Source organism: Populus nigra, chromosome 7, assembly GCF_951802175.1.
Source record: "Populus nigra chromosome 7, ddPopNigr1.1, whole genome shotgun sequence".
In the NCBI taxonomy this organism is placed as follows: domain Eukaryota; kingdom Viridiplantae; phylum Streptophyta; class Magnoliopsida; order Malpighiales; family Salicaceae; genus Populus; species Populus nigra.
The window spans coordinates 17,936,425-17,952,541 of NC_084858.1; the positions used below are offsets into that span (position 1 = coordinate 17,936,425).

Consider the following 16,117-nt stretch of genomic DNA (forward strand, 5'->3'; position numbering starts at 1 on the left):
TAAAAATTTATGTTTTTGTTTATGATAAACATAAACAAGAGGAAAAAAAGATTATTTTTTAATTAACTAATATTAAATTGATATTTAAAAAAAATATATTTTTTCAGATCAATATACCTGTAAGATTTAAAGTTTTTTCAAAATATTTTTAAAATTTAAAAAGACACCTCCTCGTACCAATATTTCTGTAAAATTCAAAAGAAAACTCTTCAAATAAATTAATTGAATAAAATTTTATTTCTGTAAAATTCAAAAGAAAACTCTTCAAATAAATTAATTGAATAAAATTTTAGCTTTTTCCTTTCAAATCTGGCCTCTAATATCCAAATCTATTGATTTGTTGATTTTAAGAGGTAAAAATTATTATTTTAAAAGTATTAATTTCCCTCCATCATAGTTGCTGTAGAGCTAAAACAATATATATTCAAGCCTTAAACTTATAAATAATAATTTTTATAAGTTTCTTGAAAGTTTAAAGGCATCCATTAAAGGTAAAAAAAAAATTATGTACAATTAATTAAAAATTTATTTATTTTACGTAACGGAAAATATCTTCACACACACACAATATTGGCTTTCCCTTGAAATTCTTCCCTCAACATCCAAAATAAAACAAAACCTCTTATTTTCCTAATAAAGAATAAAATTATCTCCACCTAATATACAAGATATTTTAAACACCAAATATGATTCTTCTAGGCTAAAGATTACAAGAAGAAGAACACACCTAACTGATAACAGACGTGCATGGTCACGGAGCATCCATCTCTCCCTCTTTCCGTTAGCAAAAACAAAAAGGAAAATCCATATCAAAAGACGCAAAAGAAATATATAGAACAATTAAAGATCGAATAAAGGGAAGAAAGAAGTAAAATAAAAGGAGTCCAGCAAGAATTGAAAAGGAGATTAAGAAGGTTTGCTGACTGTAACTCTTCAAGAATATACAATCACCGAGGTGGATAATGTTTGGAATTGTAATAATAATTATTTTTTAAAGTGTTTTTTTATATAAATATATTAAAATAATATATTTTTTTATTTTTTTAAATTTATTTTTGAAATTAACAAACCATCCAAAATTATAAAAAAATAATTGCAAAAATGCTTTTTAAATAAAAAACAAAACACTCTAAGTGGGATTATCTAGCCTCTCTAAACCTTCCGTTCTTACCCTACCTCCGCATCCTTTTGTTCCTTTTTTTTTTTCTTTTCACTTTTCTTTTGACACCTTTTTCTTTTCCTTTAAGTTTTTGTCTATAGATGACAAAAATAAATAAATCACACAAAAAGCTATAAATCTTCAGAGATGGCCAACAGCACACGGTCTCTTGCAAATTAGCTTAAAATCCGACCCCGTTTCGCTTCGTAGCACGTGCGCATCACTCACAATTCAACCAATCAAAACGCGCCATTGCAGCATGCTGGCCTCGTAGTTATCCTATGCGCGTGAGGTAATATTTCAACCAGACCCGGGTGACTCAACTCAACACGGATGTATGTCTTTGAGCAAACCCAAGACTTGCTGCATGGTGGGCCTCTTCTCAGGCAGCTCAGCCGTACAGAGGTACCCAACTCGGAGGCACTCAACCATCTCGCTTGCTGAGTCGCCGCCGAGTCTCAGCCTCGAGTCAATCGCGTCGCCACCACGACCCTCTCTCACTAGCCTCCTCACCCACTCCACATTCTCTCCACTCCCTTGTTCGCCCGTCATCAACTCTATCAACACAACCCCGAAACAATACACGTCATACTCAAACCCACAATCCTTGTTATCCAAACCGACACTTCTGTTATTTTGACCGACGTTTCGAAGTCCAAAATCGGCAACCCGGGGTTCGATGGAATCAGAGAGGAGGATGTTGGACGCGACAAGGTGGCCATGAATGGATCCCGCGTGGTGGAGATAGGCAACACCACGAGCCACCCCGACGGCAATTCGGTGGCGCGTGAGCCAGTTAGTTTTTTCTTCAGGAGAAGCAACGTGGGACCCGTGGATGTTTTGATTCTCCCACGTGTCGGCGCTCCAGTCCTCCAAGTTGGTTTTGAGTGTGGGCAGCTCGTGGAGCCAACGGTGGAGATCTCCGTTGAACATGAATTCGTGCAGTACGAGCTTCTCTTTACCTGGCATAAAAAATTATAAACAAAGGAGAGAAAGAAAATCAAAAACATTAAGTTCAATATTAAAACGTAGAGTTAGATGTTTTTTTAAAGTTTTTTATTTTTAAATATTACCATATTAAAAACATAAAAAAAACTAAAAAAAATATTAAATTTATTCTAAAACAAACACGCTTCTAAAAATAAAAGTTACACTATCAATTAGTACTAAACAAAACAAAAACTCAAGCATATTTCCATCATGATTCTTGGGTGTCCAAGGATATAATAATGTATTTTTTGAAGACAAGCACATTTACAAACTCGGTGCGAAACAGGCACGAAGACTCTCCGGAGTGGGAAGATCTCCCCCCTGGCATACGCAGACATGGAGAAGAGAAACAGGTGCAAGTTTTCAAAATATTTGGCACGAATTAGGGAACTTGCAAAAAATTAATCACGAACTTCTAAATTTGTAATCGTAGTTATCTGCTAGATTTTAAAGTGACAGGGCCTACACTATAAACAACTACTTGCCAAATTCTGAAGTCTGAACCCTAGAATTTAATGACAGCCCGTGAGACCATTAAAATAGATAGCCACAGATTTATCAAAGATTAAAATGAAAAATAAGTAGAAATATTACCTGCGATGCAGTACCCACATAGTGGCAAGAGGTTGGGGTGTTTCAGTTTGGAAAAATCTTCAAAAATAGCAACTGCATCACCATGATCAAGGTCCCTTGCATTCTCCAAAACCTTGATCGCCACGTGGAGGTCTCCTGGTAGGACAGCCCTATAGAGGGGTCCGCACCTGCCCTCTGCTAGGAGAGAGTCCTTGCCAAATTGTGAGGTGGCAGCAATCAAGTCCTTGAAAGTGAAGTTCATCAATGGCTTAGATGACATGATCACTGGTGCTGATGTTGGCTCCTTAATGTCTGCCACCCATGATGAACCTGACTCCGTTTCAAAGCTGAACGGCCCTGATTTGTCCATCTTGAATGTGAATTGGACTGGTTTAGAGATTGCCCATTTGTTTCTTTTTGCAATCTTTCGCCTTCTGTGCATGCAGAAGGCGCAAACAGCAATAGAAACAAAGAGGAATGCTGATGTCGATGAGACACTAATGATCAAAGTTTTGGTTTTTGATTTGGGCCTTGCTTTTGTGGCGTGTAAGTAAACTGGTGGGTATTTTTTTATGGTTCCCTCGTGAGGCTGGGATTGTGGCTTCATGGTGGGATTAGTTGGGGTTTTTGAGGTGTTGAAAATCAAACTACCACCATGACTAAAAGCAGATTTTCCAAATTTGTTGTACTTGTCATAGCCAACAAGCCCTGAGAAGTTGTTTAGTGAAACATTCAAGAACTCAAGGCCATCTAGTGGAGGGAAATCAGAAGGGAATTTACCATTCATGGTGTTGTTGGAGACATCCAGATACTTCAATGATTGGAGACCAGAAATGACTGTTATGTTGCCTGAAATGCCGCAGCTCGAGATGTTTAGAGACTCTAGCTTGGTCAAGTTAGCTAACCCGGAAGGCAAAGAACCTAAATCATTGTGAGAGATATCAAGAACCTCTAGATTCCCAAAACCAGAGAGTTTAACCAAGTTGGTGAACCTGTTGGTTGAGAGATTGAGCACTTTAAGCATTGATATAGATGAGCCATTAATCCCAGACCCAACGCTCCCTCCAAGCCCATTCTTGGACAGATTGACTTCACGCAGGCTCTTTATAGACCAAAACCAAGCTGGCACCCGACCCTGAAGTGAATTGCTGGAGAGATCAATTATGTGCAGTTGAGACATGTTCTTGAGATACTTCCAAGAAATGCTTCCACTCAAGTTTCTTGAAGGAAGTCTTATTTCTGTTATAGAAGGATGAGAACAGCTTGAAGCAGGACCAGAATGTTGAAACCAGGAAAGGTTGAAGCCAGAGACAGAGCTAAAAGCCTTCGAGACCAGTTCTTGGTCTGTGCTGTTGCATGTAGATTCGACAAACACAAACAGTGAAAAGACAAGCAAAAACCTGCAAAACACATCCATTTTTTTGGCTTCACAGCATCAAGTGTCAACCCCTGTCACTTCTATTTTCCATACAAGAGAGAGGGCAAAAGAGAACTAGAGAGAATGAGATGTAAAGAAAGAAGGCTAGGCTGAGGCTCTCCTCTTGATTTTGTTGGTTTTGTTAATGGAGAAGAGAGAAGGTCGAGTCTTTTTGCTAAAGCATAAACCAGAGAAGAAGAAAAGAATTTGGATTTTGTCCTTCAACTTTGACTGCTGTGTCTCAATTGACTATAAATGAAGTCCGAAAATTCCCCGGTTCGTGATGTGATGACTGCTGAAGAAATGTTATTTAAAGTGGCATGTTTACACATAAACAGTAAATCCTGAGATTTTCGAGGTTCAAACGGCATTGTTTAATATTTATGTCCAGTTATATTTTTAATTTTTTTAATTCTAAATTAATATTTTTATATTTTTAGATGGTTTCTATTTGTATAATATTATTATTTGTTACTGTATCAGTTAGAATATAGGAGGAAATAGAAGTAGACCTGTGGCAGGCTAGGCCATGGTTGACTCTTTTTTCTGCAGCACCTCCCTGATAAATTTGGCAAGCATGGTGCCTGCCATAGGTTACAGGCACTGATTGATACCTTGACATGCAGCTATATGAGCCTATGATTTGCATCAGATAAATCTCGATCATTGATAATGTGTTGGGTTGCCCTTCCAAGGGACCCACTCTAGTATTTTGTACAGGTAGAGGGCAGCCCCACAATTAAGGAATTTTAAAATGAAAAGGAGGGTTACCGCGTATTCTCCATACCTATCTACTTGACCCAAATTCAGATAATTTTATTTTTTATTAAGAAATAAATATGTAAGGTTTTTTCAACTATTATCCATTAGATATTAAAAAGTTTGTGTATAAATATAATTAAATAAATTAAAAATTATTTGTGTTAAATAAAAAAAATAATTCAAGTTCAGATCTATTATTTCAGGTAAAGTTAAAAGAAAGTATCGTTTTGGATAAACTCCAATTAATAAATAAAATTTATTGATTTTTATGTTGGTGTCAAATAAGATTTTTTTTTTTACAATCTGAGTTTGGATTTTTTTCCTTCCAAATTAAGAACTAAAAAATAAAGTTTTGCATCAAAATAGGATTTTAGAAAACACCTAGGGGCTAAAAGTTTTTTTATCTGAAAACTATGAGGACCAAAGTGATTTTTTATCAAATTTTAAAATGGCCACCTATTTTTATTTTTTTCACAATGATCCTTCTTCTTCTATTCTTGTTCTTGGTCAACAAATTTGAATCAATTATCCTTTTAATTTAGCGTAAAAAAATGTTTAATTTTTTTTTTTGATAATCATAATAAAAAGAACAGAAAAATCTTAAACAGTGAATTCAGAATGAAACCTGAGAGAACAAACTATAATTTTTGCCGCAATAAATCTCCAACTTCGCATAGTGTTTTCTTGAATAATAATTAATTAGCTATTTTGAAGTGTGGTTAGGGTTACTTGGGGCTGCGATATTGCAGGTTCCACCTCCATCAAAAGGAGAGAAGCTTAGGGCATGGCATCTTTTGTGAATAATAATGAACGCCCTGGATTATAATGATCAGATGTTTCTGAGCATGTGTTTTCTGTCTTATAATGCTTGTTTCGTAACCTCCTGTTTTTAGCTGATTCTTTCTTCCATGATCACCATGCATGCATGTTATGCAAAGCTTCTTAACTTCATCTTCTTCAAATAAACAATGAAACCATCTACTGCTTGTCTGATCCTTCATGTTCTCTTTAATTTCTATAAACTTAAATTCTATGATTAGACATTCAAGCTATCTTCTATACATGGCCGTGCCACGCCTGTGATATCATGAGGGTGCTGCATTGCCTGCTCGTTTCAGTTCAAGTTTGCAGTGCTGCATGTAATTTTGAGCTAAAGTGAATTGAACTACGCATAATTTCACAGGTGCACTAACTATGAATTAAATAAAAATTATGAAGGTAAAAAATATTATGATTCAGCTCACTCTAATATTCAATTTTTTTTATGATTTATTTTCTATTTTATTATCAGATGGGGGTGCGAGGAAAACGCTAAGATATTAAGAAAAATCATTAGTACTTTTTGGATATTTAGGATTTCTTTGATTTAAACGGTTTAAGATCTATTATAAATACATACTGTGTAGTATATAACTTTATTCAGACTCCTGTAGAAATAAATATATTGCCAAAACGTGTTAACTTTTTATAATGCTCTTTCTGGTTTATTTCCTATCTGTATATGCATCAATAATTGCGGCATGTTTTTCCACGAAGTTGAATAATTTGAAATCAAAATCTGGAAAAGATATTTTATTATGAACTCATGAAAATTCCTTGAGGAAAAATCAGAGTTCCACGCCTGTCAGTCCTCAAAGTAATGATGGTGGCAAAAAGCTACGGCTCTTTCCACAAAAATGTCCACACCATGCACCTAACATTATTTCCCAGTTCGGATTAACGGAAGAGATATATAATAAACCCACCTCGAATCGGTGGGATTATAAGAATCAACATCATGAGGTAATTGATTATTTTATTGATGATCAGGGCTGCCCCACCGCCCCTACAATTCAATTTTTTGTGCACTTTTTTAACGAAGCAAGCCATGTGAGCAAACATGGGGCAGGAGACATTCTTTCTTGGATGATTCAGGAACAATTTGACGTGAGTGTCATCTCTATCTTCGACAAGCTTGACCAAACCTCAACTCACTCTCCTTGTTCAACAAGCCGGCTGCTTCCATTACAGTTTCATGCCTAATGATTTTTTTTAAGAGGGCCTGTAGAGGTTTTTTTGAAGTATTTTTTAAAAATCAGTACATCAAATAATAAAAAAACACTAAAAAAAATTTATTTAAAACGAAAACGATTCAAAGTCATGGTTGAACCATAATAACAAACGGGTCACCCAGTTAATTAATTAACCCACTAATACCATATGATTCCAACAATTAGAGACAAGTTCCAAAGAAAACTTCCCTCGTGGGATTAGGGTTGGGGGCACCCAGTTATGCATAGGGAAATGGTATGTTACTAACCAAAATGTACAGACTCTCAGTTCAGTAAAAGGAAATGTATGCAATTAAAGTATTCCGATGGATTTGGAAAACTTGCTCCGCAGTTGTTTGGTGGCGGGCAAGTATTTCACCTGCTCCTTCACGTTACTTGCGGTTCGTTTCCTTCTTCCTTTTTTTGCGAGTAAAATATTTTTGAATTGCTTTGAGGCTCAAGCTAAATGGATGGCATCACCTAATCCACATGAATCCAAACCGAAATTCCAAAGGAATGACAACAAAGATTTGAGACTGTAAATAATTTTATTCTCCACCACCTCACCTAAAAGTTTCTTCAAGGTTGCAAGACACGTTATTATTATACACACGATTACGCATTTTGTCATGGAATTAAGTAATTAATTGACAGGAGATCATGCTGTGTCAGTAACTTGTGCCTATACATACAAAATCTTTTGGCGAGTGTTGTTGAAGTTGCAAAAGAATAATGGCTGTAAGGAAACATAAGAGTGTAATTAGGGATTGATGTTGACAAGGGAAATCTGATTGCTATTAACTAACAGGGTTTTTTTTTTTTTTATCTACCGCTTCGATTCATTAGGTAGAAATATCAGATACAAGGGTACTATAAAACCTATTAGGATTGCATGAGAGCCAATCAGGAAGAAGAAGGCTGTTCTTGATGGCTTTTGCAACCCAATCTGCAGTCTGGTTAGCCCTCCTGATAATAAGGTTGACAGAGACAGGAGGCATGCTTGATAACCGATGTTTTATTTCTGCTATAATAGGAGGAATCTCCCCACCAGGAACCGAGCTAAGATCCTTCATGGCTGTCACAACTGTAGCTGCATCCGATTCCACTGATATCACATGGTAGATAGATTCTATTTATGTTCGATTTAGATTATTGAGTTATACTTGCGCATTTATTGATCTGTAATCTCAATCTAACCAGAAGTGTTGATGAGAACAAAACATAGAATCACATGCAAAAATATGTTTCAGGAGTAGGGGCAGAGACTCAATGGAAATGGAAGCATCAGAGAAAGCAACTCTCCCACTCTGAGCTCCTTAGCATCGCTTCCTTCCGTAGATTTCATAAACTGATCATTAATCTGTTGTTACGTAAACTGATTCTCTAAGGTATCAGATATTACATGATTTCAAGAAGAATGAAAACTCAATTTACACACAGGACTTTTCATTAATGCCATTATTAACATTTAAACATGTCACCGCCATCACCAAATGGGGCAAAGCTTCAAACATACTTTGAAGGGGATGAGCATGTGTGGAACCATTTTACACAATACACCCAATGAAGCCCCCCCCAACCTTCAATTCAATTACATAAAGAGTAGTAGTTTTTTCTGAAACCTTACACACAAACAGGACTAAGTCTAGATTTCATATCATTGAGAAAACAAAGTCTCAAAAACAAAGGTTCAACCATCTCGACAGATTCCACAACAAATAAACAGAAGATCTGGCACCAGAAAACTTTACTGATTGCCTAAGGCCAAATCATGCCAAGCATCTGTGTCCACATGTTGAGTCTCCTGATCTGAAAAAAAAGGCAAACCCAAATACTCTTAGAAATGGACTTGCAGCTGAAACACAACATGACTATAAAAATTGACTGAGAGAAGCACTAGCACGCTTAAATCAACCATGTTACTGAAGAGAGATAGATCAACTAGAACTACCCAACCAAACAGCTCTCATCATTTCCAGCCAAGTCTCCTTCACTTAATATACAAGCAAACACATGGAAATGGAAAAACTGTTCCAGAAACTCGGTCTGTGTTGAGCGAACCAACAAAATCGTTCAATGCAGTATACTCCATAGTTACAATTGATTAGTGCAGTGAAGACAAATGGTTTGATTAGCAATTTACAAAGACTATAAAAATTACTCGAAAAAAAAAAAAACAGAGACACGTTTAAAGAAAAGCTGTAATATAATAAATTCCTCTCCAGTGACATTGCAGAAAACATCAATTATAAAGATGGGCATCCAATTTAATAAGAAAAAAGGAGATAATTTTTCTCCAAAGTTCCAACACTAAAACAAAGTTTGCGAGGCATACTTGAATCTTCAGTATCATCAGTCCTGACAACCATCACCGGTGGTAATGCAAGATCTGCATTCATTTAAGGCAAGAATAATCCCAAAAATTAGGCAGTTAAGTTACAATAAAAAAGAAGAAGAAGAAATCCGCATTGGGTAATTACTAAATGAATGAAAATGATGATACCATCATCAGGCAAAGTGTCTCTCATCCATTCCTCGTCCACAATATCTATAAGAATACCCATGTTTAGTTCTGCCATATTTGCTTCTTACTTCAATCGAATTCCCTTTCAAAAATACACACCACAAACAAATTGCACAAAGGTTAAGCAACATTCGATATTAGTGATCCTCCAAGGATATAAAGAGTACAGAAACTTCTCTCAAGTGCTAAAAATAAACAGAAAATGGGGTAAAGTTTCGAACATGTTGAAAATCTAAATTAGATTAAAGCTAAAATGAAGATCAAGGCAGAAAACTGGGGTACAAAGCAGTGAACTTGGGGAAATAAAAGGAAAAGCGAAGAAAGAAGCTTGAGAATATGTACCTGCTGTTGCTGCTTGGTTTGATGACTTGAAGAAGAGATCCTCAAACATGGTTCTGTATAATTGCCTAAAATCAAGATTTGGGCTTAGGGTCCCAGAGGATCATGCTCTCAATGAGAAGCCATTGGGTCACATTATTTTAGGCCCGCGCAAATTTTGTGGACACCGTTAAAATAAAAAATAGGTTTTATAGGTTGGTCGTGTCTGGGCCTGGCCTGGTGTCAGTTTCTATACTCCTTTCTATATTTTATCACGTGCTTTTTGTTCAAAATTGTTTCTTAGTCCAAAAAAACTCAGTGCGTCAACTGCAACTTCTTTTTTTTAAGGAAAAAAAAAAAAAAGTTGGGGCATGCATGTGTGCTGAGTTTTTTTTTTTTTTTTATTATTATTATTATGAGTGTCCGGATCAGCTTGTGCATATCTCAACTAATTCTATAGATTCTGAAGTTAACAATCATGTAAACTTTAAGTGCCCTTTATATTAGTAACCATAAGACTTGAACTTCAAACTACAGGGAAAACAAACTGCTTGATCCCAAGCTTTTACCATAAGACCACCTACTAGATGATTGTGTTTAATTTTTTTTTTTATATGGGTCAAGAGCCTATCGAGTCTAGGTGCTTGATTTTTTTCTATTTTTATTTTTTCCTTTTTATTTTAGTCATGATTTATTAAAATAAATTAAAAAAATTATTTTATTTAATATCGTTTGATTTTCACTTTTTTTCTCAAATAAAATCTTAATATTCTTTTTATAACATTAGCAAACCATGTTTTTGTATATCCTATTATTTTTTAAAAAATTATTTAGTGACTTTCTTGCACATGTTTATATTTATTATTGTATTATTAAATCAAAAATAAATTTTTTAAAAATAACGTTAAACTCAACCGAGCTTAAAATGAAAGTCGTGGATTTAACGATTTAGAATAATGTGTGATAGTATTCATTATTCATTAAAATAATGTAATGATGATTTACTTTTCTAAAATAAAATCTTTTTATTGATGATTGTAAATGAATTGATCTTTTTCAGGTTATTCCATTAATTACGCAACTTTCTTAATGGTCTGCTCTTTTTATTTGTCGGAGCATTCCCATGATAAAAATCTAATAAAAGGGGGCTGAATCATGTACTTTTGCTTTATTTGATTAGCAATAGCATCATCATTGCCTATGCATTTTCCGTTTCTATAGTAATGTCACGGTGGCTGAGCCGGAGGGCTGGTGGGGGCGACCGCCGCCAAGCTGAAAATAAAAGGCCCTTACGTTTAATGTATTTTTCAAAAAAATATTGTTATTTTTATATAAAGGGTCCTCGAGAATTAAAAAGCTACTTATTTGGTTTTATTTTAATATTGATAAAGAGGGAGAAGCAGGTGAAAGTAAAGTACTGGGATTGGAAATTTCATGAAAGGCCGATGCTTATAGAAATATTAATTATTCAATTTATTGCGCTCCTAAAATGGTTTTGTTTTTTCTTATAATATTTTGCAGAAAAAAAATCAATTTAACTGTTTGCAAAAAATTGAAATTAGAGGGACTTAAATTCAATGAGGGCAAAAAATTGGATTTTCTTTTCCCACACATTGTTTTGTCAGTGTGTTTCTTCCATTTTTTTTGTCTTTGGATTTTGGACAAGTTCAATTTTGATCCTTTCAATTTGACAATTTTGTGTTTTGATCCAAAAGCTCATTTGGATCACGTTGTAGTCCTTATGTTTTAAGAGGGAGAGATAGAGGTGAAGGAAAACGATTGAAGTTTGAAGTTGAAGGGAAAGAAAATAGTTGGTTCTACATTTTCAAAAATTAAAAAGTTTATTATTGGTATTAATGATTTTTATTCGATGAGAAAAGTTAAATTGAGGTGATCGTTATCTCTTATATTGTCAAGGAAAAATAAATTGGATTTAAAAAAAATTATTTACAAGTTAATTTTGTGTTTTTAAAATAAATTAGTGAGTCTCAGGTTGATAAATAGATTCTTTAAGAGCTTAAGGATGTTTTTAGACTAAAATACGTTGAAAATAAAATTTTAGGCTAAGAAAACCACTAATTGAATTTTTGACCTCCTCTCCAACGCTCGAATTTTGAAAAAATAGATGGCACAATAGTTGACACGCCGTCTTCTTTTTTTTTTTTGAAAAAATAATATCGTACTTGTTTCAATAAAAAATATCTAAACAAACAAGGCACACGAGCCTATCTTAGTGGCCGTTTGGGAGTGTGGCTGCGGGTGAGGTTCACCCGCAGCCACACATGACAACATTTGGTTAAGGAAAATAAAATGCGTCTTGTTGGTAGGACCCACTAAAATTAGAGATTTGATCGCAGTTTTTGAGAAGTAGCATTTTGCTACCTCTCGTGGTGGGAAAGGAAATTCAACAGTGGAGCATGGCTCCACTACACACTGTTCACTAAGTGAACAAATATATCTTTTAAAAATAAAAACCAGCACTCAAAGCTTTTTTTAAAAAAAAACTAGTGCAGTTAATTAATTGCACTCGTTGTTCACGTGAACGTGAACGTGAACAATATTTTTTTTTAAAAAAAAATTAGTTTAAGGTAAATTAAATTTACTCGTACTGTAATCTCAATTTTATTCATGATAATATTTTACCTAATTTTATTGCACGCAAGATAAATCATGGAAACTGTAGTTATTGCCGAATGAATTTTGTATGTAATGAAATTGTTGATTTTTTTTTAAAAAATTATGTTTTACTCGAAAAACTAGTATTTAATATTATTTAATAACACTACATAAAATAGAAGGGTATCGCATGATGACGTAGCATTTATGAAATTTGATCGCAATTCCAATTATGTTCTTGCCGGGTCCGGCCTAGTTAAAAATAAAATCAGTTTTTATTTTTATTTTTATTTTTATTTTTATTGTGTTTTATTCAAAAAATTAGAAGGAGATCGCTTGATGACGTAACAAAAATTCAGTTTTTGTTGTTATGCGCTTAAGAAACCATGAAAAATATAGTCATTGTTGGATAGATTTCGTATGTGATGACATTGCATATAGTTTAATGGAATAATAAAAAATATTTGATATCAATATTATTTATTTCATGATGTAATAACAATAATTAAATCTATAATATTTAAATTAAAAATCATTAATATTAATATATATATTTTTAATTATTTTATGACCTTAATTTGAAAAGTATTTTTTTAACCAAACACATTAAACTACTTTTTCTTCAACCTCAATTTCAACCACAGTTTTAACCAAACACCTATTTTTTCAAATCAACCTCAACTAAAAGTACTTTTTATAAAACAACTTTTTTCAAACCACAACCACAACAGCTACCACAATACCAAACACACTCTTAGTAGGCTTATGCGCGTGACATTTCTTTTTTACGAGCTAGACACAATGGGCTACTTAACCCCAGATCCTTTACTATTTTTTTAAATAAAAAACTTCAATTTGTTTTTCCTTTATCTAAATTGAAATTAACTAAATTAGATTAATTAAATATATGTGTGGGATGCACCACCCAACAAGTGTTTCAGTATCAACAAAGATTAATTAGAACAGATAAATAAACTAAACATATCACAATTTGTTTTTCTTTGATCTAATTTAAATTTACTAAACTAGATTAATTAAATATATGCGTGGGATGTTCGCCCAACAAGTTCGGGGTTCGTGACCGACAATGCAAGAGAGGTGCTACATGGACATTTCATCTATGTTAAGCCTTGGACATACTTCTCATAAAATAATTTATATAAAATTCCATAGCATTTCCTAAACTTTCAAAATATTCTTCAAAACCAATAATAATTCATAATACTTATTACAATATATAAATCCAAAAACTTTAACTAAAATAGTCTAATAATATAGAGCATTTTAAGACATCACATCAATACTAAAAGAAAAGCCTTACAGAAACAAGTAAGACATATCAATTAAAAAAAAAAGCAAAAATTCTCAACAAAGTCAACCTGCTAACAGAAGCTAAGAACTTGAAAATAATATTAAAAAAAAGGCGAGTTCAATTAATTTAGTGAAGGAATAACATTTAATATATATTATAGATATTTATAAGTTATCGATAATAAATTGTGATACAGTAGAAGTATAAAAACTGAAATAGATGTATATATACATATTAAGCATATTAGTATATAGCAATGAAATATATGTCATATAAAAAATAACAGACGAAACCCTATGATTTTAATAACAGACAAGGTTTGCAGCCCTAATCACTATTGGAGGATTAATTGCCACACGCTAGTGTCTCTCTCACCAACTAAGTATACAAACTATTATATATACATACTACTCTCTGTTAGTTTGGAGTTTTCGATATCAATATATAACAGATATTTACATAATTATCAAAGCAAATGAATGTCATATCGAATATAATTTAATCCAACAAAATATGAGTGAAAGTTCAATAATAGATAATTACTAAAAAAATAAAGCAACATATAAAAAAAGATTCAAGAAATAACCATTTGTACTCATCATACAATCAACATACACAAATTTATTTATATTACATGCATGTTAAAAATTATCTCATTCACCAAAAAAATAAAGACAAAATACAAACAGACATAAAACTAGTGACTATTAAGGACTGCTAAGAGGAATGTTAGTAGAACTTATAACAAATACAAAAAATACTAAAAAAACAACTCGAAACAAATAACATAAAAGATTACGACTCTAAGATTAGAGACCAAAATGTAATTATAAAAGTAAAACAAATCCACCCAATTGATCTCGAACATGTCATAAACTGATCGAACCTAAAAGAATTGATCAACCCTTACTGCTCAGTCAACTGATCAACTATAATCACAAGAGGTCGACTAGTTCAGACAAATAGGTTGATCGGTTGATTAAGATTTTAAAATCCTGATTTGCCAGTCTCCTAAAATTGCAGATCTTTACAATAATTCAACTTGTTTCCAAAAAAACTCATAACTTAGTTATCATATCAAATGATTTAAGCCAAACTAACACTTTAAAACATTAATTAAACCAAATCCTAAAATCAAATTTGACCAACATAATCAAGCATGAAAACATCAAGATCTTACCTTAGAAACCCTTATCTATAATTTTAGAAGCATCTTTTTTATTTATTACACTTCATTACGTGTTTAAATAATACTAATATTATTAATAATACTACTAATGATGATGATAATGTTAGTAATAATGATGAAAACAATAGCTTATTATAATAGTAATAGTGATAGTGATGATGATAATTGTGATAATAATATTTATAATAGTAATAATAATAATAATGGTGGTGGTGGTAGAAATAATAGTAATACCATGATAGTTTTAGTGCATATGATATCAATAATTGAGTTTTTATGATGGTTTTAGTGACTATGATATCAATAATTATGGTGATGGTAGTAATAATAATAGTAATATTAATATTAGTAATAGTAGTAATAATAATAATAATGATGGTGGTGGTGGTGGTGGTGGTAGTTATAGCAGCAACAACAATAATATTACTACTAATAATAATAGTAGTAATTTATTATGATGGTTTTAGTGATTATAATATTAATAATTATGGTGATAATAGTAGTAGTAATAATAATAATTATGATAATAATTATGATAATAATTAAAATAAAAAAATATTAAGGTTTCTCTTATATATTTAATTGAAAACTCATGCCGGCCAAAAATTTAAGATAAGAGATTTAAAGATTTATTTTTTTGCTCGGATTTGTAATATTGCAAAAATAAATCTTTCTATTTTTTTATATATTTTTAAAAACATGGTTTGTCATGCGAGCAAATCAATTAGTATATAACAAAAGAGAAGATATGGATAAAGAACTTGAAAAGAGAAGAAATAAAATTATCACCGCGTGCTCCTTCATAATCATCACAATAATTATCAAAACAATATAACGTCTTAGGTATCCGGATTCATTCAATTGCAAGTAAATATATAGTTTATATGATGCTTATCCTCCACACACACACACACACACACACACACACACTCAATTGATTACATATTATTATGATTTTTAAGTGTGTTCTTATTCATTTTCGTATAACATATAAAATATTTTAAAAAATATTGTATACATCTATCATAACTTAGGTTTTACAAAATTATTATGTCATTGTATTATTATTTTTAATATTAAACATCAAAATATTTTAAAAAATAAAATATTATTTTTTAAAATACAGTTGAACTACAAATCATCTAATAATTATAAAAAAAATCAATAGCATGGGTAATCATAAAAATAAAATATAATAATCTCAAAAAATAGTAAGTAAAAAAGTAA

General features: G+C 32.5%; 2 protein-coding genes across 2 annotated transcripts; both read right to left on the reverse strand.

Moving 5' to 3' along the window:
* Positions 1 to 503: 503 nt before the first annotated feature.
* On the reverse strand, positions 504 to 4,430 carry LOC133699738 (calmodulin-binding receptor kinase CaMRLK-like). Its single transcript, XM_062123154.1, has 2 exons — positions 2,744 to 4,430; positions 504 to 2,121 (listed from the first exon to the last, which is right to left on the reverse strand). The coding sequence occupies exons 1-2, from the start codon at positions 4,137 to 4,139 to the stop codon at positions 1,484 to 1,486; spliced, it is 2,034 nt and encodes a 677-aa protein (XP_061979138.1). The 5' UTR covers positions 4,140 to 4,430; the 3' UTR covers positions 504 to 1,483.
* A 3,919-nt stretch (positions 4,431 to 8,349) lies between these two features.
* Positions 8,350 to 9,931, reverse strand: LOC133698964 (anaphase-promoting complex subunit 13-like). Its single transcript, XM_062122075.1, has 4 exons — positions 9,798 to 9,931; positions 9,435 to 9,537; positions 9,267 to 9,320; positions 8,350 to 8,740 (listed from the first exon to the last, which is right to left on the reverse strand). The coding sequence occupies exons 2-4, from the start codon at positions 9,508 to 9,510 to the stop codon at positions 8,679 to 8,681; spliced, it is 192 nt and encodes a 63-aa protein (XP_061978059.1). The 5' UTR covers positions 9,511 to 9,537; positions 9,798 to 9,931; the 3' UTR covers positions 8,350 to 8,678.
* Positions 9,932 to 16,117: the final 6,186 nt, after the last annotated feature.